Consider the following 25249-nt stretch of genomic DNA (forward strand, 5'->3'; position numbering starts at 1 on the left):
ATTCAGGCAACAGCTCGAATATTTTCTCCAGCAATATATTGAAGAAGTCGCACGATAGGGAGTCGCCTTGTCTGAAACCTCGTTTGGTATCGAACGGCTCGGAGAGGTCCTTCCCGATCCTGATGGATCTTCTGGTATTGCTCACCGCCAGTTTACACAACCGTATTAGTTTTGCGGGGATACCAAATTCAGACATCGCGGCATAAAGTCAGCTAATTTTCGAATTATCAAAAGCAGCTTTGAAATCGACGAAAAGCTGATGTTTGTACCTGTTCACCATCTCTTGGTGTTATGTTTCCTCCATAATTTCAATATACTCTGGGCATCAGTCACTAGATCACCTTTTGGTGCATTTTTTCATAGAATTTTCGAGCACTACCCTGTCGGCCAGCTTGTCAAGCTCTTTATGCTCACGCATTTCGGCCTCTCTCTTTTTTTGTTTGCAAGTGCGTCTCGCTTCCCTCTTCAACTCTCGGCATCTATCCCATACCGCACGTGTTATGGTCGATTGTGACATTGTGAGGTTATTTTATCTTATTGTATCACTGCTTCACGGCACTCCTTATCGTACCAGCTATTCTTTTGCTTTTTCCGAAACCCAATGGTTTCGTTTGAAGATGTACGTGAGGAGCTTCAAATGCTGATGAGTGCGCTCAAAGAGCAAGACGCAAGTCGAGTAGAAAATGGCTCAGCTGTCTGTTGTGATTGCAGCTTCTCGACGTCGAACCTTCCTTGTGTTTGTTGACGTGCGTTTTTTGCTGCACAGAGGCGGGTGCGTACTTTGATTGGAACACGTTAGGAGTCAGAGTCAATGTCAGGACCTCGGAGCGTACGCCCGTCTAACATATTGGAGACGTGTCTTGTGTCTATCACAACCTGATCGATCTGGTTGGTGGCTTTTGGATCCAGCGACAGTCAGGTAGCTTGATGAATTTTCCTATGCTGGAATTTTGTACTACAGATAACTATATTTAGGCTCCCGGCAAAGTCGATTAACCTCAATATATCATCCAAAGATACATTCTTTGCCTATCATGCCGTTAAGGTCGCGAATCACGACTTTGACATTGTGGCGGGGGCAGCTCTCGTCGGTCCATAGCGGCTAAAATTACCGATTCTGCTGGGCTGGTTGATCCACTAAACGATGGATTTCACTGTCGTCTTTTGTGTGATTCGGTTAGGTCGTAAACCAATTGAACCATTATTTTTGTACATTTATGGTACACGATTTGCAAACTTAGTTCTGCTTCTTAAAAACTAACAAACCAAACTAAGTATAAATAAAGTAACGGCTGTCGAAGGACCTGCTCCGAAAAAAGTATTGCCTCATTGACAACTACACGTCTGAGGAAAAAACCGTTTCAAGATTTAAAAATTATATATAAAGTCATTGAAGTTTAAATACGAACCAGAATGAAAAATGTCGCACTCAATGATAGAATTTCGTTTCTTTTTCCGCCCAACAAACGCAAAGATATTAATGATACAGCATTGGCTTAATATTTTAGGGTCCAACAAGCCTAACAAGGAACTCACTGAATTTAAAGATCTCCTACATTAATAAAGTACAACCAATAAAGAACAAAAGCATGAACTACTCGACAGAAAATAAAGCGCTCCTAAAAGTAGAGGAAGACTTTTACAACATAATAGAAAGCTAATCAAAAGTTTATTATGAATATGTTGGGGAAGAGGGAGAAAGAGCAGTTTGGGGGCAAGAAGCCCTCCGGGGAATTTGACGCTAAAAAAGCGAAGCACGAACAATTATTTATGTGGGAACGGAAGGGTCTTCTCAATCGATCGGTTTTCTCACACCTGAGAGTGGCAAGACAGTTGATGCTGGAGTTTTTGTAGGTTGTGAAGTTCGGGATGTATAGGGATTTTTTTGCGCTTGGATTTGAGTCTCAGTGATGCAAACGATTTGGACGACTTCTGTCTTTTTGGGTGTAGTGAGCTCATTGGCGTTCCAGTTAGACCACGGTTAGGTATTGAAGAAGGTGGACATGAAGAAGTCCCGAAAAAGCTTCTCAAGGTGAGAAGCGATATTCGGGACTGGATTATGGTTTTTGGTTGCGTTTTTGGCAAACTCGGCGTAAGAAAGAGGACATCCTTGGGATTGGAGTTGTGGTGTGGTCTTTTCTGTGGGACGAGTGGCTTTTTGTGGAAGAGCCTTGGAGATCTTGGGGGGCGGCCTTTTTTGATGTTTTTTTGGGGCCTTAGAGCAGCCCAGATAGGTAGCGCGATATTGTCCTTTGCAGTGGAAGCAAGTGAGTTTCGCGTCTTTCTGCTCTTAAAGAGTACATGAAGCCGTGACATTGGCGCGAGCGCAGAAAACGCAGACCCAGGGGGTGTGGCAGTAATTCGCCGCGTGGCCGAAACGAAGGCAGCGGAGGCTCTGTGGTGTTATTTTGGAACTTCTTTTGGCCTTTACTTTGATGTTGAGGCCACCGATTGTCTTCAAGATATATGTATATTGAAGACGATAAGGGAAGGGAGGCATCAATGTTGACAGATATTAGCGGCCAGATTTTTGGCCCTTGCGCATGCGGTGTACGCTCTTCACCGCTGGAACTTTCATTTTCAATTCGTTGAGAATGGTTTGGTCGTCGATGCATTCCTGGACGCCTCTTATGACGACAAACAGATTCTTGTCCTGGTGGATTGGTCGTGGTTGTTCGTATAAAGTATGTTGTGCTGTTGTATCCAGCGCTGATGTGATTGTGCGAAAACCGTCGACGGTTTCGGAGTAAACCAGGATGGGTTCTGAAATGACTTTGGCGGACGGGATACGTATATCTGCTTTACGTAGACCGGAGCTTAGCTTTTCCCACGATTCTTTCCGGAGGATTCGTATTGGTGGAGGACTTCTTTCTTTAAAGGGGGCGAGGTCCTCGCTTTCGTCCGATGACGATGACGATAGGAAGTCGTCAATGTTGCAGGTTTCAGGTGATGTAGTGCGGCGCCGTTTTTGTTATATATTATATTGATTAAACTTCTCATACTTCTAAACTCAAATATGCTGCTTTCCTTTTTGGAGACGAAAGTCGAAAATTATTTCTTAGAGTTTGCACTAATCTTCAAAGAAAAAGCAAAATTTCACAGTCCTAGAGTTTGTAATTTTTTCTCATTTTTTTCAAGTAATATCAAATTGGTATAAATATGACAACTTTTGTTCGCTCACTATCATAATATTCCCAACTATCGTACTTGAAACATCAACATTTTAAATTCTCTGCAATTATGGACTCCGCGGCTGGCAATTTTGACATAAAAATCGTGAAAATTGAATCAATAGAAATAACACCTGATTTGCCGCATGAGGCGGAAATAAAAGAAAGCGTTGATCGAAGCCAGTCAGAATCAAAAAAACAACAACAATCTGATAACGAGGGTACATCCATAGCAGACTTGCAATTAAAACGCCGAAGAGAATTGTGCGAATCAAAAAGTCAACAAAAATCTTATAAGGAGGGTTCGTCCGTAGCAGAAAAGCAACTAAAACGCCGAAGAGAGTTTGAAGCCAAATTCAACTTGCATGCAAAAAAATCAAAAAGAGGCGAATATTTAGCAATAGCTGAAGAAGAGAGTTCGCAAGATGAAGTAAAAGCGCCGATGATACAGATACCACTACACTTGAAGGGTATACCAAAATCAAGAAGTCATGACTTGATTGATGTGCTTTTACCGTTTCAAAGTATTAAAAAAGAGCGAGAGGCTGAGCAAAACACAACAAGCTCTTCAAACAAAAAGCAACTGAACTTCAACGATCTCGCATTATTGTTACCCAAGCGAATGGGTAACAACGATGCTGATTATGGTATTAGCCACAAATCAGGTATTAAAGCGGAGCCAATCGACGATTTGGACACATCAAACACATTAAATTCAGCGGAGTCGCTTCTATATAAATCACTCCCTCCGTTTCTTCAGCGAGCGCTTGATACAGTCCATGGCAAGCAATCCAATGATGGTTTTGAAATAGGACCTCATGGAACGTGGCTATCTATAAAAGATTTTAAAAAAATTAACTGGACAGGAGTATCAGTTGCCACGCGGTCGCTTCTATCTGTACTTTTCGACCGCCAAACTCTTGCCAGATCCACTCTAACTGGTAATCCCTCGCCTGCTTTTCCGGACCATCCAGTTAAGAAACAATTAGACCCTCGCAAAATACAGGATATAATATATTTTATGAAACGCGCATTTCATTCAAAAGAACGTGATATTCGCAATGCAATAACTATGAAATGCGCGGATACTAGTAAAGCTAACCGAAGATATAGTTTATCCAAGCGAAAGTTGGGAATATTGTTTTAGTAGCTTAACTAAATATATGTCTGAATGTTGTGTTATATGTGAGTATAATTTTAGTTGTAGTTTTTCAATTAAGGTTAAGGGATTAAGATGTCAAAGGAATGTGTATTTTATTTCATAATAATTGATATTGAGCCAAACTCAAGACGTTAAAAGTGAGGTTAAAAAAAATAATAAAAAAATTAGTTTGTATAATGCTTAGTATGTGCTTTGATTGCGTTTTATGTACTGTTTAATGTTTTCATTAAAATTAAAAAAAAAAATTATTTCCAACTATGTTTTAAAGCATATTTTTAGGCGAATTTGAATCCAGTCAAGATTTCTTTTAGCCCCATCTAAGTACTATTTTATACGAATTTCTTTTCCCCCCAACATGTTGCTACAAAGTTTAATAGCTTTATTCACCTAAAGGTTGTGGCTGTCACCTAAAACTAATTGAATATGATATAGGGTTATATAGTTATATGTTTTGCGTCCGTCCGTGCTAGCACTAACTTCAGTAAAAGTTCAGATATCTTAATGACTCTTGGTTTACGCGTTCATAATAGTGTATCTCTGTGCCTAAAATGAATAAAAATGGCCGAAAACTCGACCCAGCGTCATATAATTTATATCAGGGTTTCGAATGAGGATGAGGAACCTTAAAGAAACTCCGGTGACATTTTATTAGTACGGCACAAGTTTGAAGTTACGGTTGGTCCCAGTATAGGTACTTTTTTCAGTGGCTTTTTATACATGAGTCGTGAACTTCAAGCGACCACACTTCGCCTTATGGGCTCGTGAAAAGTTCCAAGAAGATCCGACGTTTTCGTGCCAAATTTTATTCAGCGATCGATTTCAGAGGTACCTTTCAAGCAAATTGTCGCTTTGGGATGAAGAAAAACCTGAAAAGATTCAAGAGCTGTCATTTCATCCAGAAAAACCAAGATTTGGTGTGTTTCGTGTAGAATTATCTGTCCATATTTTTAAAAATGATCCCTGTGAGAACTTAACCCTCGGTGGAGACCTGAATAAATCAAAGTTCGTGATCTCGGCGACATTTAGTTTCAACAAGACGCCACTTAATTTAAAGAGGCCACGCCATAAACCCACGACTACGACTAGATACAAAACCGCCAATTCCTAGTACAATTCCCAAAACAGTCGGCTCTACAACGACGGAAGTAAAGATTTTATTCGTCCATGGCAGTCATTTCGACGATCTAACCCTGTTTGAATCGTCAAGTAACACAGTACTATTGTCATCAGTAGAGCAACACCTAGCAGAAGTGTTGCTCTGTATCCTCCAGATCCGTGCTGGCATTAAGTCCAACCCGGCCTGCATGCATTTTGTGCTGCGTTTGCGCGAAAAGGCTCCACCAAAATTCCATTTATATTTTGATTAGATGCGATTCATGCAATGGTTGAAGCCATCTTAAGACATGTTCAGGTCTTAATGCTCATAGGTAGTGGTCCACATGTTATTTAACCTCATGCTGCCAACGCACTAATGAGACGACAGCCTCAACGGCTGTGCAAAATGCACACAGCTCGAGCTCAGCTAGACAGCATGAGTCCCAGTCTGATCAATCCCCTACCACCATAACCTTCATCCCGGTTCGATCTCCGTACGAGGGCCACAAAGCAACTCCTAGTTCTCCGCACAGTCTATGCCGTGTGTCATATATCGGATCACATCAGTCAGATGCTGTTCTTGTTCTGGCTGTTGTCATTTCCTGACGTATTTCGACCGGAGCACTACACGTGATACTGCGATAAACCTGATTACTGCAATTGAATTGCAACGGACCAACGAACAACATCGAAGAGATAGTTGAACTTATGAACCATAAATGAAGAAACTAAGCATCAACCGCAGGGATACTACCCTGGAATGTCAGGAAATAGCTATCAGGTCAGGCGACGCTGAGCCCAAAAAACACTTTGACTTCATTTCTAGGGACAACTGTAGTAGCTTACCCTTCATCACAATAGCTAATGGTGGTCTGGTAAACAGCATAACCTGGTGATCTATGCTAACTCTCGTATTGGACCATCTATCCATAATAATCGTGATCAAAAAACACCTCGACTTTATTTCTATGGACAACTGTAGCCACGTTAACTTTAATAAAGCTAAACAGGTCGGCTTCATAGTAGTCACTGAGCGCACATTCAACGCACTACCCATTCCTACGGTCGTATTCGTTGGAGAACGTTAATTTCGCAAGCTGTCATAAATGCCAAGCTAGCCCTGTGAGAGGACTGTCCTATTGGGCATTGAACACAATTCACAGTGGAGGAATTAACATCTCAAAAAAGATAAATGTAACTATTAATTGAAAAACAAACAAAATAAATAAGCCACGATTCAATTGCGTACAAATATTTTCGTTCAATATATTCAGGAATCCGCAAAACTTTCTCAAACTCATTTTTAAAGGCACCGGGACATTGTAACTGTCTTTTACAAAAGCGGCTGTCATAGAACATAAACACAGGGTTAGTGCGACAACAATTTGATATCTTTTCTTACTCTGGTTTATCAGGCCTCCTTGCTAAGGGAGTTCTCAGTCCAAGTCTTGATCAACTCCTTGGTTGAAATCTTTTCTTTGTCTTTCAGACTTTTTCAACAAAAACAATGGCTGGTTGGTGCTCTGTGATATCGTTCAACGAAGTTAGGGGGAAAATCGATGAGAGATTAAGAAATTAAAACCAGCATTCGTCGTCGCTGGGAGAGTTTTTGAGAGACTAAACCCTATTGCTTAAGCTTTTATATATTCCAAAGCTGCTTCTCTTTGCTGATTTACGACTGAGGGCGAAAATTATCTATTAGAGTTGGTACTATTCACATTGGAGCGAAATTTAAAGTCGTAGAGTTGTAATTTTTTTTCTCTTTTTTTTTAAAATAACACCAAATTGGTATAAATGCGACAAATTTTGTTCGCTTATCAACATAACATTCCCAGCTATCGTCCCTGAAACATCAACATTTTAAACACTCTGCAATTATGGACTTTGCGAACAGCAATATTCAAATAAAAAGCGAGAAAATTGAATCAATAGAAATGCATTTAAAACGCCGAAGAGAATTCGAAGCCGAATTCAACTTGCATATCAAAAGGTTAAGAAGAGGCGAAGACATAACATTAGCCGAGGAGGACAGTTCGCAAAATGAAGTAAAAGTCCCAATGGTACATACTATACCACAATACCCGTTAAAGCACCCAGAACCCGGAAAGCGTGACTTGGTTGATGATCTTCTGCGATTGCAAGGTATAAAAAAAGAGCAAGAGGATAAGCAAAACACAACAACAAGTTCTAGAATCAGAAGGCAACTGAACTTCAATGATCTCGCATTATTGTTACCCAACCGAATGAGTATCAACGATGCTGATTATGATGGTCTTAGCAGAACATCAAGTATTGAAGCGGAGCCAATGGACGATTTAGATACATCAAATACCTTTAATCCAGAAGAGTCGTTTCAGTGTGCGCTTAATACATTTTTTGCCAACCAGTCCGGTGATGGCTTTGATATAGGATCACACGGAACACGAGTATCTATCATTTGATTTGAAAGAAATGCTTCATACATCAGGTCCTCCGTTCCTTCAGCGAGCGCTTGATACAGCTTATGGCAACCAATGCAGTGATGGTTTGGAAATATTACCAATATAATATTACGGAACACAATTATCTATAGACGTTTTGAAAAAAATTAACTGGACTGGATGTATAGCTGCCACCCGGTCGCTTCTGTCTGTACTATTCGACCGCCAAAGTCTTGCCAGATCCACTGTAAGTGGTAAGCTCTCGCCTACTTATTCGGACCGTACTGTCAAGGAACAATTAGACCCTCGCAAGATACAGGATGTAGTTTATTTTATGAAATCAATGCTTAATTATTCCGAACGTCAAATTCGTATTAAAATAGCTTCAAAATGCGCAGATACTGCAAGACGTTTCGGAAGAAATAGCATATTCTAGTAAAAATTGGAAACATTGTTTTAGTCCCTTAACTAAATATATGTACATACTTATATATTACATGGGAGTATAATTTTAGGTGTAGTTATTAAATTAAGGTTAATAGTCCTTTGAGCCCAATTAAAAACGTTAAAAATTAAGTTTCAAAAAATTAAAAAAAAAAAATTTAATTTCTATAATGTAGTAGATGTAATTAGTATCAGTTTTGACATTTTATGTATTGGTTATTATTTAGTTAGTATTATTTTGAAAAAAAAAGAATGATGGTTATATTGAGATACGCTGGTACACCTTCGTTTTCAAAGCATTCTAAAGACTCAAAAGTTGTTTCAGACATAAAACTACCAGAACAAATCTTGGTGCCTAAACAGTTTAACACATTTTTTTTAAGAATATTTTTAGGAGAATTTGTAGTCTTTAGCTTTAACTTTGTATAAAATATGTGGCGGAAATTCTTAAGAAAGGCAACAATAATTTATGGGATAAAAATTTGAGAACTTGTGTCAGATTCTAGAAACTACTATCTGCAAACAATTGTACGACTTTGTTCATAAAAGTGCCGAATGCACTTTATGAACTTCAGAAAGCGTTGGTAGTTTGACCAGTTGGATCCTAGTTGGATTTATTCCTACAACTGACAAGATATTCATTATGCGCCAAGTCTTGGAAAAGACCCGTGCAAAAGAGAATCGACACATACAATATCTTCGTCGATTTCAAAGTTGCTTTTGACAGCACGAAAAGGAGCTGCTTTTATGCTGCGATGTCTGTAAACTGACTTTGAGCAATACCAAAAGCTCCGTCAGAATCGGGAAGGACCTCTTCGAGCCGTTCGATTTCAGACAAGGCGACTCACAGTCGTGAGACTTCTTTAATCTATTTCGAGCTGCAGAGCTCAATCGAATAGGTACAATCTTCTATAAGAGTGTACAGCTGCTGGCGTACGCCGATGATATTATCAACATCCACGCATGAGGTACTCAAAAGTACAACGGATCAAATCAATGCGTTGATCAGCGCCCTGAAAGCACAAGTATTTTCAGTACCATTTGGCAGTGCGGAATGGACACACTAACCACCCTGGTAGGGTACGAGGCCCATCGCCCATCTAAAACCCCTGCCGTACTTTGGGTCCGGTACCCAACTCATTGAGTGATCAAAACACTCTACCCGCATTTGGGTATAAACCACAACCACCACGATACTTCCCGAGGGGCCAATCCGCATGAGCAAGTTGGAGCGAACTCTAAGGGCTCCTGCTCCCCGTGGTACCAGAATTAAGTCTCCGGTCAGACCTCATAGACGAAACAACTACCAGTTGAGCTTCCATACTGCTCTGGGCTGGTGACCAGGGGTTAAACCCCATACTCCCATTCCATGCACCCACAATCACCCTTACCTAACCTAACGTTTCAGCTAATTGTCTTCGCCGCCTAAATAACTCACGCGCAAACCTTTCAAACGTCCCTAACAGTTCGGCATTCCAGCTAGTGGAGATCACACCGCTTACATCTAGCCGTCCATTTATATAACTGATCCCCATTCCCCTAAAGCTCCTGATATCTGAGTACGTTGCGCATTCTGCAATGACATGTACCCAATCCTCCTTGCGTGCTCCACACACAAATTCGGGTGTTTCTGATAGATTGCTCCTATGCACGAATGCATTCAGAGACCTATGCCCCTTAAGTAGGAAGCCCGAGCTCAGACAGAATCTGAAGTCGGGGTTTCCTTCCACAAACCTGACATCCTGGATGTATTGGTAAGTTACTCGACCGTTATTGCTATTGTTCCAACGGTTTTGTCACTTATTCCTAACCATTTCACCTGGAAGCCTCTTGCTTGCTAGGTATCCCTCCCTTTCTGTATCATTGAATTTCTGAATCATTCTGGAACAATGGCACATCGAAACTCTTAATCTGAATGCAACAGCTCGCTGTATGACAATCATCAAGCGGGGGAGCTCCTAATAGCACCTGCATTGCATCCGTTGAGACGGTGCGGCATACAGACAAGCAAGCAAGCCGAGTAAAACGCTGTAATGAGAAGAGCTTTTGACGCCCCAAGAGCTTTCGCTTTTCCGCAGGAACCTATCATTCACACCCCAAACTAATGCATTTAGCTGAGCGATTTGATCGTCAACCCCCAATTCCTTAAATTCACTAAGCGGCATTTTAATACCGCTTCCTTAACAGAGAGTCCATATTGGCTCCAGTCGATACCAGAGGTACGCCATCGCCGCAATGGACTTACATACTCCGAGGGAGGAGATCTGGCAGTAACCATAATTTGAATCAAATTATGATCACTTAAACCCCACCCTCCTTTTATTTCCCACCTAACGTCAAATGCTCCGCTAGCTGCCTGATTCATGAGGGTAACATCAATGTCGCTAACGCCTCCTGGCCCATCGAATGTATAAAATTCGCTGGGCTCATTTACTATGTGGAGGCTATTAGCCACCACCCATTCGCTGAGTGTCTCGTCCCTACTGTGGCTTTGGTGTCCGGCCGAATGCCCAAGGCCCAAGGATAATTGGACTACTACGCGCAAGTAGTAGTAGCCGATCCATGTACCCAAGGTAAGGCTCTAGGGGTTCGCTGAATTTGCAGTACACACTAGCGACGACCAGTCTACCGAGAGACGCAAACTCCCAGCTGTGAAGAATCCAAAACTATGATTGTGTAGTTCGGATTGTTCACAACTGCAACAATAGCCCCAAGATCTGTAAATATCCTAAAACTGCCAGGGAGACTCTTAACCACACCATTAGTGGCGTAGGGCTCCTGGAGTAAGGCAACACCGCACCCACCCTCAATCATAAAACCCCCCAATTCGGACATAACGGCATATGACCCCTGGCAATTGAGTTGAAACAGCGCGCCCATTAATGCCTAGCAAATGCGCGCTCTATGATGCCGCTGTATGCTGGGCAGGCAGCGGACATCATAAGATGTCCAGCCGGCTCACCCTTGAATTGGCAGTTGCGACAATGACCCTCTTGGCCACACCTCCGGCAGACATCGGACTTGGCCCGACAATCCGCAACCCGGTGGTCGAAGCCCATACACCGGAAACAACCGGCAACTGGGCTATCAGCACGCACACGGAAGGAGAACCACTTAACGTAGACTCCTCCTGTCTCCAAAAGAGATGACATGACTTTGTCATCTCCTTCCAGGACGACGTTCGCCCTACCATCAGCCTTAACCGTCCAGGGCTTGCTTCCAACCCTAACGTCGGCTTTTTTCGCCCCAGGACAACTCTCCTTGACGTTGTGCTCGAAGAGTTCTTCCATTGGTATTGTTAACCACCTTGTCCCTTTCCATAATGGAGGGGGTCCGGATGACCACACCACCACCCTTAATCGGCTTCAAGGCGTGCACACGCACGCCAAGAGAAGGACCCACTTCCTTCTGTACCTTCTTGGCCATCTCCTTGTATGAGGTGGTAGGAGCCTTGCTTCTGACCACAGCAGACCAGGTCTCCACTGGTTTAGGCACCTTCGGCGCTATTGCCTCGAACACTGGTGCCGGTGGGGCAGGCGCCGAAGCTACAGGAGCCTCCATACTTCTGGTCGATTGACCAACTGCACTCTTAATATTGTGCTGTGCATCCACTTGCCCGCGAAGGTGGGCATTCTCCATAATCACTGTCATTGCCAGTGATTCATATTTCGACGCAAGAGCCATGAAGCCCTTCCTGGTAGCTGACTCGAGCTGCTCAACCCCAAACATCATATCGCTAAACTCAGCGGTTACAGCTTTGAGTGCTGCAAGGTGGCTGATAGAGGCAATTGTAATTAAATTCAAGGATCACGTCCTGCGCACACTTTTGGGAAAATACCAAACTTCACTGGCGTCTATTGTTTGCGCAATATTTGGGGTAAGACCCACACTGCACTTCTAATCACTGTTGACAGTCATAACTTCGAAGTCGTAGATAATTTCGTTTATCTTGGAATCAGCATTAACACTAAAAACAATGTCAACCTCGAAATCCAACGCAGAATAACTCTTGTCTTACTTTTTTTTGCCCACTAATAATAACATACATATCCATTTGGCATATTTTACCAGGCCAAGAGAAAGGGTTTAAGCCTTTATATTTATGCTTCTTATTTCCACTTCTTTAAGCTCTAGTCTTGGTTATTTTTCAGTAATCTACGAGTATGAATCCGTGGAGTTTTTCATGAAATTGAAAACGCATAAATTCCCAATGAGAATGTGTATTTTGTCAAAAATAGTTAAAATCGGGTTAATAGTTCTCTTAGGCCTCCTATACCTAATACCGGCCAATCTCTGAAGTATCCTAAATAATTAAGAGAAAATGAAGAGAACATCTTTCGCTGGTAATAATGTGTTCTGATTACAAAAATGTCAAACTATGCCCTTAGTGAAGAAGATAAAGCAAAATAAAGAAAAAACAATCGTGTGCCCTTCATAGCAAAACTGTTCGTCGCATATGATCGATCTCAATTTCTAAAGCAATGTTGTTGTTTTTTGCAAGACAAACAAGAGACGGTTGCTGTCATTGATCAACGGTATTATCGCATAATTTATTTGCATTTGAGCTTGCCATTAATGTTGCGAGAAGTTATTCGAGAGGTTTCTATAATGAGAAGAATTTAACAAGAGCGTGCTCCATCTGTGTGGAAATTGTTGTATAATGAACGTTTCCTGAGCATAATATCTTACATTATTTAACTTTAATGCTTATTGTTAAATTTTCATTGCCGGCAAATAATGTTTACCGAAGCTTGTTGATAAGTGTCCAAGTAATACATGTTGCTAAAAAATATGAATATATTTAAAATGTAATAAGTTTTTATATTTTCATACTAATGGACACAAAAAGTCTTCTCACAGAAAAACTGGCCTACTCCTACTATAGTGTCAATAACAGCAGAGTTGCCACAGGTTTCTGTTCTGTCTGTTCCTGTCTCTGTCTTTATTTTCGATTTTCCTTAAAAAGACATATGTTTTCGTTTGCCAACTTAAGATTTAAATTTAATAAAGATTAAGATTAAGATTTAAGATTTAAATAATAAAAAATCTTGCATGTCGTTTCGACGGAACTTGTTCACTTAAGTCATTCACAATAGTAAAATTTGTTGAAAATCTTGTGAAAAAATTGCTAGAATTGGTTATAACACTGTCTTATATCTCATTAATTTCGCCAACTTTCACTTTACTTCTACAAATAAATATTTTTTTGAAAAGAGTGCAACTTACAAAGACAGAGTAAGGCCAATCGATGACGGCAATTCTCATATTCCGAAAAGTTGTGGAACTCTGCAAATATTTGTGCGCCACTGTCCTTCACTTTTGCGCCATGAAAGTCTAGCGCACTGTTCAATTGTACATATGTATGTATGAGTTTAACACGCGCTCCTTTCAAGCGTGTCTAATTGCAAAAGTTTTCATTTATGAGATTTGATTAGAAGTGAGCGGCAACGAACTAAGAGAGCCAAAATGTATGAGCCGAGACTTTACAAATGTTTAGTGAAAAGCACAGACTTGTGAAGATTAGTCATAAAGATTACTTAGAGCGAGTGCGAACACATAAGGGTATGTACATATATAAATTTGAGTTTGTAAAATAGTAGATTTAGCTGCGCAGCGCTTGAATGAGCAGATTTACACTGCTGGCAAGCACCTAAATATATTAAGAAATGAACTTTGGCAAAACTGAAAAATAAATAAAAAATTTATTAAGTCTGGCGTTATTGGATGTCAGCGGTCGGTTGGTTGATTGTTGCGCGGTCGGCAGTCGCTTGTCAATTCACTCGGCCGCCATCGCCTGCTGACAGCCACACGCCAGCATATTATCGCTCATGCTCCAGCTATCCTTCGCAATCGCATAAAGGCGAACACTGTCGAAGTAGACAAGTGAAATTTATTTAAGCATGAATTGACAGCTGGACAAATTGAATTTTCAATGCAAGTATGCTGGTGATGCTGGCGGCGAGCAGACTGCTGTTGCAGCAGATTTTCCTCCGCCCACCATTTCACAGCACCACCTTCCACTACTTGGCGCACTTGGCGCGCCGCGGGCAGCGTGTGAAGTGAGCAACTGACTGGCAGCGCCGAATAAGATGAATCGAATTCATTGCGAATCGGACAAGTTGAAACGACTGGATTGGCACATCAGACATTCTCATAAAACTAAAATTTTCCATCATCAATTCATCGTTGTTTGTGGCATGCAAATCAATGGTGCTGTAACAACAACAATCAACCAACCAATTGGTACACTTCAGCATGCAGAAGATTTATGTGACTGTCGGCGTTGGAAACATCACACAAAATTTTGGTTAGAAAGTGTAGCGAAGAAGTCTATAAAATCGATTTGTGGCCCAGACAAATCCGTTTTGGTGTGTTGTGATGTGTGTATGATGGAATGTGTGTTCTCAGTTAAAAAGTAAAAAAAATTTAATACACAATGACACTTTACTACTTGCTGTTAAGCGCCGTTAGTTCTCTCCTCGCAATATGTATTATTTGCTCTGTCACTCTCTCCGCTCGGGAAAATAGCAGCTCTTTGTGTTTCTGTTGTATTTTTCCAAATATTTTACGGGAGAATTCTGATTTCTGATTTCTCACAGCCCAGTGCATCGTAGGCTGCTGTAGGAATAGTAAAAATTTCCAAGCTCATAAATCATGGCTGTGCTTTTTTATCGGATAAATTTATAACTTTAGAACTTCTCTTAATCAAATTTAAGTTTGTAAAAAATGAATTTCAAAATATTAAAATCTATATTATATAATGGAAAGTTTTAGCCAATCTGTCACCATTACTTCTTAATATAATTTTTAAAACCAGTTTTTCGTACAGTCTTTCGAACCGACATATATGAGAACGGGCTCATTAAAGTAAAGGCCATCTTCTAGCTTTGCGTAGAAATCTTCAAAAATTTCTTCTAGTCTTTTCTCATAATGTGAAAATGTACGTACTTTAACACAAATCTTTATTATCGCATACAAATTCCACACAATTGTTATAACTCTCGGCTCGGCTAGGATGGCCTTCGTTGACTTCAACGAATTTTGGTTTTTACGGTTAGGGTTCATTTTTGGAGAGCCATTCGTAAGTTTGTTGGACAGTTTCGTAGTCATATTCATAAGCCCACGTCTCGTCACCAGTAATGATTGTAGAGTCCTCAGTTAAGTTGGCAAGCAACTTGTTTGCGATAAATAATTATAATCGAATTTCTTCCATCTTATCTGGTATTTTCTTTCTTTTATAAACGTAATCTTAAATAATTTTAAAAAATTTCGTTCGTTTGCTCCACGAAACTGGCGAAATATTTGAGTTCTATAAAATAGGATCAGCGGAACATTCTTAGTACACTGTTTGTTCTAATACAGTTCTTTGACCAAATTCACATCGGCGAAAACTCAAGCTTAAGCTGTGGGGTTTATGGCGAGCTCTCATATATTTTTCAGTGTTCTACTAAAATGATAAAGTGATTGATGATTAGAAACCTGTATTTAAAAGTGGTTTCGAAACAATAAGCACGCAAGGCCTCTATATTCCGTCATTCAAGTTGGTAACCTCGTGATTGTTAAGTCGTTTCAAGACAAGCACTAAGGACTTTATAGTGAAAACAAAATTTTAATGCTGATTATTTTTTCAATATTTCTTTATTTATTGGTTCTTCTTTTTTAAAGCCTAACAATAAGTTATATAATCTTAAGTCTATTTAAAAATTAGACAAGTTCAAGCAAGTGATAGAGCTATTTTGGTGATACATTGCTCTTTAGTAGGCAGGCATACATGAATCTCTTCTTTTGAGGCGTGTTTGATCGCAGGAATGTACCAAAGCATTAGCCAATGGGTTTGGGTGTTGTCCGGGTTTAGATTTGTATATTTGATTCTGCTTTCCTCTACTTCTTTCCTTACCTTACTTTGGAATACCAAGATTTATTGGTGTTTTCATTACGCATATCTTCTTCTTCTTCTTAATTGGCGTAGAAACCGCTTAAGCGATTATAGCCGAGTTAACAACAGCGCGCCAGTCGTTTCTTCTTCTCGCTACGTGGCGCCAATTGGATATTCCAAGCGAAGCCAGGTCCTTCTCCACTTGGTCCTTCCAACGGAGTGGAGGTCTTCCTCTTCCTCTGCTTCCCCCGGCGGGTACTGCGTCGAATATTTTCAGAGCTGGAGTGTTTTCGTCCATCCGGACAACATGACCTAGCCAGCGTAGCCGCTGTCTTTTAATTCGCTGAACTATGTCGATGTCGTCGTATATCTCGTACAGCTCATCGTTCCATCGAATGCGGTATTCGCCGTGGCTAACGCGCAAAGGACCATAAATCTTTCGCAGAACTTTTCTCTCGAAAACTCGCAACGTCGACTCATCCGTTGTTGACATCGTCCAAGACTCTGCACCATACAGCAGGACGGGAATTATGAGCGACTTATAGAGTTTGGTTTTTGTTCGTCGAGAGAGGACTTTACTTCTCAATTGCCTACTCAGTTCGAAGTAGCACCTGTTGGCAAGAGTTATCCTGCGTTGGATTTCTAGGCTGACATTGTTGGTGGTGTTTACGCTGGTTCCAAGATAGACGAAATTATCTACGACTTCAAAGATATGACTGTCAACAGTGACGTGAGTGCCAAGTCGCGAATGCGACGACTGTTTGTTTGATGACAGGAGATACTTCGTCTTGCCCTCGTTCACTGCCAGACCCATTTTCTGTGCTTCCTTGTCCAGCCTGGAGAAAGCAGAACTAACGGCGCGGGTGTTGAGGCCGATGATATCAATATCATCGGCATACGCCAACAGCTGTACACTCTTATAGAAGATGGTACCTTCTCTATTTAGTTCTGCGGCTCGAACTATTTTCTCCAAAAGCAGGTTGAAAAAGTCGCACGATAGGGAATCGCCTTGTCTGAAACCTCGTTTGGTATCGAACGGCTCGGAGAGGTCCTTCCCGATCCTGACGGAGCTTTTGGTGTTACTCAACGTCAGTTTACACAGCCGTATTAGTTTTGCGGGGATACCAAATTCAGACATCGCGGCATAAAGGCAGCTCCTTTTCGTGCTGTCGAAAGCAGCTTTGAAATCGACGAAGAGGTGGTGTGTGTCGATTCTCCTTTCACGGGTCTTTTCCAAGATTTGGCGCATGGTGAATATCTGGTCGGTTGTTGATTTGCCAGGTCTGAAGCCACACTGATAAGGTCCAATCAGTTTGTTGACGGTGGGCTTTAATCTTTCACACAATACGCTCGATAGAACCTTATATGCAATGTTGAGGAGGCTAATCCCACGGTAGTTGGCGCAGATTGTGGGGTCTCCTTTTTTATGGATTGGGCATAGCACACTTAAATTCCAATCGTTGGGCATGCTTTCGTCCGACCATATTTTACAAAGAAGCTGATGCATGCACCTTATCAGTTCTTCGCCGCCGTGTTTGAATAGCTCGGCCGGCAATCCGGCGGCCCCTGCCGCTTTGTTGTTCTTCAGGCGGGCAATTGCTATTCGAACTTCTTCATGGTCGGGTAATGGAACGTCTGCTCCATCGTCATCGATTGGGGAATCGGGTTCTCCTTCTCCTGGTGTTGTGCGTTCACTGCCATTCAGCAGGCTGGAGAAGTGTTCCCTCCATAATTTAAGTATGCTCTGGGCATCAGTGACTAGATCACCTTTGGGGGTTCTACAGGAATACGCTCCGGTCTTGAAACCTTCCGTAAGCCGCCGCATTTTTTCGTAGAATTTTCGAGCATTACCCCTGTCGGCCAGCTTATCAAGCTCTTCGTACTCACGCATTTCAGCCTCTTTCTTCTTCTGTCTACAAATGCGTCTCGCTTCCCTCTTCAACTCTCGGTATCTATCCCATCCCGCACGTGTAGTGGTCGATCGTAACGTTGCGAGGTAGGCAGCCTGTTTTCTTTCCGCTGCGACACGGCACTCCTCGTCGTACCAGCTGTTCTTTTGCACTTTCCGAAAACCAATGGTTTCGGTGGCAGCTGTACGTAAGGAGTTTGAAATGCCGTCCCACAGTTCCCTTATACCGAATTGTTGACGAGTGCTCTCAGAGAGCAGGAGTGCAAGCCGAGTAGAAAATCGTTCGGCTGTCTGTTGTGATTGCAGCTTCTCGACGTCGAACCTTCCTTGTGTTTGGTGGCGTGCGTTTTTTGCTGCACAGAGGCGGGTGCGAATCTTAGCTGCAACAAGATAGTGGTCCGAGTCGATGTTAGGACCTCGGAGCGCACGCACATCTAAAACACTGGAGACGTGTCTTCCGTCTATCACAACATGATCGATCTGGTTGGTAGTTTTTCGATCCGGAGACAGCCAGGTAGCTTGATGAATCTTCTTATGCTGGAATCTAGTACTACAGATAACCATATTTCGGGCCCCGGCGAAGTCAATCAGCCTCAACCCATTTGGGGATGTTTCGTCGTGGAGGCTGAATTTACCGACCGTAGTGCCAAATATACCTTCTTTGCCCACCCTGGCGTTAAAGTCGCCAAGCACGATTTTGACATCGTGGCGGGGGCAGCTCTCATAAGCGCGCTCCAAGCGCTCATAGAAGGCATCTTTGGTCACATCGTCCTTCTCTTCCGTCGGGGCGTGGGCGCAAATCAGCGATATGTTGAAGAACCTCGCTTTGATGCGGATTGTGGCTAGACGTTCATTCACCGCAGTGAATGATAGTACTCGGCGACGGAGTCTCTCTCCCACCACGAATCCTACACCAAACTTGCGCTCCTTTATATGGCCACTGTAGTAAATGTCACAAGGACCTACTCGTCTCTGTCCTTGTCCCGTCCATCGCATTTCTTGGACGGCGGTGATGTCAGCCTTTGTCTTTACGAGGACATCAACCAGCTGGGCAGCGGCACCTTCCCAATTAAGGGACCGGACATTCCAGGTGCATGCCCTCAATTCGTAGTCCTTATTTCGTTTGCCATGGTCGTCATCAAAAGGGGGGTCTCTCATCCGAGGCTGGTTGTAGCTCTTCACTGGGAGTGTTTTTTACGTGGCGGGTCCCAAACCCAGCGCACAACCCTTGTAGGGAAAGTTTCGCCTTCTCACTTTAGCTCGCCTTCGAACGGATGTTCTTAGGCTACCCAGAGGATACTTGGTCAAAGACCGAAAGTTGTGAGCTGCTTGAGCCATGTTTAAAAGAATCGTTTCTGGCCACTCCCAAGTGAATGGCGATCAGAGAACTTTCCTCACTTGCGTGAACTTCTACACATGACTCCATCCTCCAATTACGCATATACCATGGGAAAAACATGATTGTTTTAAGCGTTTTCGATTGATATTACAATTCAATGCCACTTTGTTGTCTAAGCTAAGTTTATAGTTTTTATATTAAAGCCAATTTAAATCTGCCGCTTTTATCTTCATGCAAGTTATTTTACTAGATATACTATATGTTTTCTCCACGTTAGCCTTCTATCTAGCTGAATAACAAGATAAGTTACTTCATTCGCTTGGGGTACTAAAATATTGTTCATTTTTACTGCTGAGCACTTGTTTGGTCTTAGCGAGAATGTAACATGCTTACTCTTTTGTTCATTCACATTTACACGTGGTTGGTCATTCACTCGACAGATCTTATGTGCTAAGCTAATATTCTTGATGATATTATGAGACGACTCACTAAAGCTATGTCATCCGAAAAAGTTGATGTCAATACCATATTAGCTGTTGGAAGATCTGCTGTATACATACAAGTATATTATTTAAAATATAGTGTTGGGCCTAAAACACTGCCCTGTGGTACGTCAGCCCTTATCCGCCATTCATCAGATATGAAATCTCCTATTTTAACTATAAATTTTCTATTATTTAAATAAGACTCCAATGTTTTACACAATTCTAAAAGTGGCATTTTTTTAATCTTATATAAAAGGCCTTCATGAATATGAATGCATAGTGAATGAAAATTAAATGAGATAAGTAGTACTTTAAGACTACGACGAAAAGGATACTCCTGGTATTGGTGTCAAGACTAAGGGTTTGTCTTATAGTTTCGGAGATATGACCGTATTTCGAAAAGTTTTTAACTTATTGTAATGGGATCCCAAAATTTTAAACGCATTTATCTTGAAACTCATTGCTTTCAGAGTCGGTGAAGAAAGCATATACGAAACGTCTGCACATAGCAACTTGAAATTTGTACACAACTTTTTAGATATGAATACATATAGTATTTTCCGGTAACACTAAAGATCATAACCTCTGTTGCATAACATACTACTGTGATCAAATTGAAAGGTGAGTTTTATCCATTTCATCTCCTTCAAGGTAATCTCTTCTCGCTGCATTACACTTATGCAAACCAATTTTCCAGTCATCATAGCATTTGGAAAAATCTTCCGTCGTTACTGCCATCAGAGCCTTCTTCGATTCAGCTTTTATATCCTCAATATTAGTTGAAAATGTTGCGAAATACTAATGAATATTTTGACGTGAAATTTAGCACAGATGTCACCTACAGTACTACCAACTTACAGAAAAATACGCGTAGTATAAATTAAAAATTCATCTTTCCATCTTTCCATAATAATGATTATATGTGACCTGGTCTACGGAAAGGGGGTTAGGTGTCAAAAAATCAATTTTCACTTTTTAGTTGATTCGGATGGAAGATTATTTTTAACAGCTGTTTCCCAGAAAACTAGTTTTCGCACGTTAGCTCCCTTTTCGTAGACCAGGTCACATATGTTTACTTTATAGATTTTTCTGTAAGTTGATACTTCTCTTTCTCAAGAACATCGGCTTTGCCAATGCAAGAATACGCTTCACAAGCCCTTCACACCAAACAAAATCTGAAAACGTAAGCAGCCATCGGTTTACATTCCACAAAAACGGTTTGCTATTTTCTTAACCACTTTGTTTGATATAAACAACCTTAGAGTCGAGTTAGGGTTGCTAAACAAGGAAGATAAATCTTTAATGAAGATCTTTTTTTTGATTATGATTTTTTGAATGGCAGCTATATCTTATAGTGGTTCGTCATCGGCGGTTCAAATGAGGAGCTTATTGGGGAGAAAAAGACGTGCGAGAAGTTTCAGATCGATAATTCAGAAACCGCGGAGCTTAATTTGATAAAGACTCATAGACGAACATGACTAAATCGCCTCAGCTCGTCACGTTTATCATTTACCATATTTTTTCGGATCTCAAACGTATCCTTCTGAGTGTTACAAACATCGTGGTAAATTTAATAATATCCTGTTCCGCAATAAATATTATAGCGGCCATTGAGTAATAATCTTTTTTTTATAAGAACCCTATATTTAGACTCCGGAACAGAGAGAATTTAAATGCTTCTGTCTACTAGCAGATATTTAACCCACAAAAATGTTATAAATATAGATGGAGTCAATCTCTGACTTATTCAACAACCAAGAAACGTGGCATTATATAAGAAGAGCAGATTATAAAAGATCTTTTTTGCGAAAGCAGGACTTTGCATAGAAAAAATCACAAATCTCGATCGAGGGTTTCGTGATGGCTTCTCGGAGGGAGGCTGATAAAGATAGATAAAACTTTTCATACTGATAAACTTTATCAGAAGTTTATGTGTAGTTCAGAGAGCCGGGGAATTTCAGTCCCGGTGGTAGCACAATGAACCTTCTAGAGGCATAGGTGCGTCGTTAGACAGTCACACTACTTACCTATAGTATAAGAACGGCAGTTTGTAAAAAGATGTTCTAAAATTTTCCCAGCGTTTCTGATAAAAACAAAATCATTATTAAAACTTTAAGAATTTCGAGTTATAAATACGTGATCCGTTTATTTCCGTGAACCCATGTCACCAGCTCTGCAACTTTAGAGTTCAGTTTGCGCTGAGTCATAAACATCCCTAATTGCTTTTTGGTAACCCTGTAGTGTCTACTAATTTCACCGGCATCTTTTATTTCTTAATTTTGATAATTTTTTTTTTGGAAAAGCTTTAATCCGCTGAGTCATGGTCGCTGGCGCCGCACACACCAAATCAGCTAAAGTGGAGCTCCCCTTGCCACACACCAAACGCCGCTCTTTTGTGACTCGCCAACAATGTTTGGCCGGCTTCGCTTTGCATTATTTCCACGTTGCTGATTCATTAATTCGACGTTTTATCATAGTTTCCAGCATAGCTCAAGCGTGAAATTCGTTTGCATTTGCAACATTTGTTATAAGTCTACAAAGTCTACAAAGTATGCGTCTTTCCGTGTGTCCTTCTGCGAGCGCACACAATGAAAACGAATGGTATGGCATTTGCCTTGCGGGCTGCAACGTTAAAATGCCAACAACAACAACAGCGAGTACCACTATCTACGCACGACTATCAGCACTCATACTGCCGCAAATAGCCGGCGGCGGAGATAGTACAAATAGTGAAATTAGCAGAAGTGTATTGTGCGACAACAGCAACAACAACAACAACAACAGTAACAAATGAAATCAAAACAACATTGGAATGGTAGTCTTAACTTGCTTGTAGCGCGCAGGAGTAACGCACATTACGTGAACCGCACTCCCCTCCACGCCGCGCCACGCTCGCACAAAATTTATTATTCTCGCTACTGCAGACAGCTGTAATACGCTTCCAAAGCCGGCATTGCCATTTGACATCGCATTGCTCACGGCCAGATTTAGTCGATTTGGACATAACCATTGGCAGCGGCAAGCGAGTGGTGGCGGCAGGGAGTCGAATGTTACACGGCAGCTCCAGGCTGCAGGCAACGGGGTCGCGCTGCTCATTGTGGGATCAGTCAGGATGAGCTCTGCTAAGGCTGTGTGTGCGCTAGCTTACTTCCGCTTGACGTTGCTCCATCCAGCATTTACGAGTTTGGCTATTTTTACGACTTGTAACGAAATACCACGCGACTGCGTTGCGCGCTCGTCTTCGCCTTGTGTTCATAGTTCCGTCGTGCGCTCGTCCACGCTCGACTGCCTGACGTTTGCTGCGCATTTTTCGGGTGCAAAGCGGAAATCACTTTAATGCAATTGAGCTGAAATTGCTGCGCATTTCCATCTCGCCATTGCCGGCGGCGAGCTGTGGCACAATGCTGCGACTGATTGAAAAATGAATAAGTGAGTGATGAGCGGAGCATGCGATATGCGAGCTTCGTATGTATGTACTTTATGTATATTTTTATTATGGTGGGCCTTAATAAACTAAATAAACGAGAAGTTTTCGTTCTTAAGCCTTAAGCGGTCTAAGCAGTGTTGTTAACTGAGATGGCTAAGGCTACTTGTCAAGCAGCGGTTAAAATTTATCAACGAAGGTTGGAATATTTTGTTTTTTTCACTCATCTATGACTTCAATATTAGCTCGAAGACCCTAAAGTTCTGCCCTTTTCCAATTTTTTTTCAACCAAGATCTCTATACAATATTTAAAGTTGGCTAATGGACGTAGATATCGCGTACGCGGTTATAGCCGAAGTTTTTAACAGAGCGTCAGTTGTTTTTCCTTTTCGTTCGTTGGCGCCAATTAGTGACTCCAAGGGTATCCATGTCCTTCCCCCCTGGTCCTTACAACGGAGTGAAGGTCTTTCTCTTCCTCTGCTTCCGCCGGCGTGTACTGCGTCGAATACTCTCTGAGCTGGAATGTTCTCATCCATTCCAACGACATTACCTAGCCAGCGTAGTCAGCGTGTACTGTCGACTGCGGTATTCGCCGTTGCTATTGCGCAAAACATCATAAATCTTACGCAAAACCTTTCTCTCGAAAACTTTGTTTTCTCTGGATCCCCATTTAAATCTCTTTTTTTTTTTAACAAGATCTCAATACAAAATTCAAAAACTTAGGTTCCTGGCGGATTCTCGAAATAACTCATCTATAACCTCAAGACTAGCTCGAAGACCTTAAAGTTCCTTTAAATCCGTTAACATATTATTTAAACCCTTTTCAAGTGTCTTCAGCCAAGAACTCCATACAACATTTAAAGATGCGCTTCGCTGGACGTTTTATCTGGATCCCCATTTTCAACTCTTTTTTGAACAAGACCTCAATACATTATATAAAATTAGGTTCCGCTGGCGGCTTCTCGAAATAATCTGAGCCTCGGAATTTTGAACGACGCAGTTTATGGTCTACAATCAGTATCGCAATAATGTCCCTTTATTACCTTGAAGGACCACCTTAATGTAATGAAAGCATCTCTTCCTCAATGACAATGGCTATAATTCTCAAACATTGAAATATCTTCTAAATGGATTAGTCGAATGAAATGAAGAGACGAAGACACACAGGGATTAGTGTGAGTGGGCAAAAAAAAAAAAAACAAAAAAAAAGAAGAAAAACAAATGACAGGAGTTGAGTTGCAAAGGAAATGCATTCGTGGCGCTCTTAACATCCGTTGGTTTTCCGCTCACATTTTTTTGTTGTTTTTTGTTTTCCATCTCATTTTAGGTGTATTTTGTTTTAACTTCGTTACTCGCTTTTGCTGTCATTTAAATTGCTATTTTTGTGTTTTGCACTTCTCCCTTGCATTGTTGCTACTGTTGATCTTATCAGCTTCTAATTCAACAAAGTGCTGAAAAGTTCGACAAAAGTTTCTCAGTACATTCGTTTGTACTCGCCATTGTGCTCGTAAAATGACAGCTTACAAAGTGAATGGCAATGATAAATAAGCTCGGTGCTTTGTAAACGACCACAGTATTAATTTGAATTGTCGTTTTCAATCGAATTTCGAATTCTCTTACCGAAATGGAATATCGAATTGCCATCGCTGTGAGTGAGATTAAAAAATTCCAGCTTTTTGCGCTCCATTTGCGAGCGTCTCTTTGTTGTTTTATTTCACTTTGCTGCAAATTGGATTTTTAAGTACTTCGTAAGTATGCATTTAATGCAAAGTGGCAACAAAAGGGAAACAATATAAAATGCTTTAGCGAATTTCGTTGTAGCCAAAGCAAAAGATAATCTAATATTTGTTGTAAAATTATTGCTTTGAGGGAACAAATTATTTCAGTGGCTTGGCAAATTACGCTTGTCGTTATGGTTCGATCAT

The 25249-nt window shown here is 41.2% G+C and overlaps 2 protein-coding genes across 4 annotated transcripts in view; both read left to right on the forward strand.

The window, feature by feature from the left end:
* The window catches only part of LOC126756875 (uncharacterized), a 375204-nt gene that overhangs the window by 240482 nt on the left and 109473 nt on the right, over positions 1–25249 (forward strand). The gene's annotated exons all lie outside the window — the stretch shown is intronic.
* On the forward strand, positions 3186–5040 carry LOC126756910 (early boundary activity protein 1-like). The gene has a single exon (XM_050470411.1). The coding sequence runs from the start codon at positions 3241–3243 to the stop codon at positions 4315–4317; it is 1077 nt and encodes a 358-aa protein (XP_050326368.1). The 5' UTR covers positions 3186–3240; the 3' UTR covers positions 4318–5040.

The sequence above is a fragment of the Bactrocera neohumeralis genome, chromosome 4, assembly GCF_024586455.1.
Source record: "Bactrocera neohumeralis isolate Rockhampton chromosome 4, APGP_CSIRO_Bneo_wtdbg2-racon-allhic-juicebox.fasta_v2, whole genome shotgun sequence".
In the NCBI taxonomy this organism is placed as follows: domain Eukaryota; kingdom Metazoa; phylum Arthropoda; class Insecta; order Diptera; family Tephritidae; genus Bactrocera; species Bactrocera neohumeralis.

Excerpts from the sequence above, each read along its gene's own strand:
- LOC126756910 (XM_050470411.1), top strand. The coding sequence starts at position 3,241 with ATGGACTCCGCGGCTGGCAATTTTGACATAAAAATCGTGAAAATTGAA.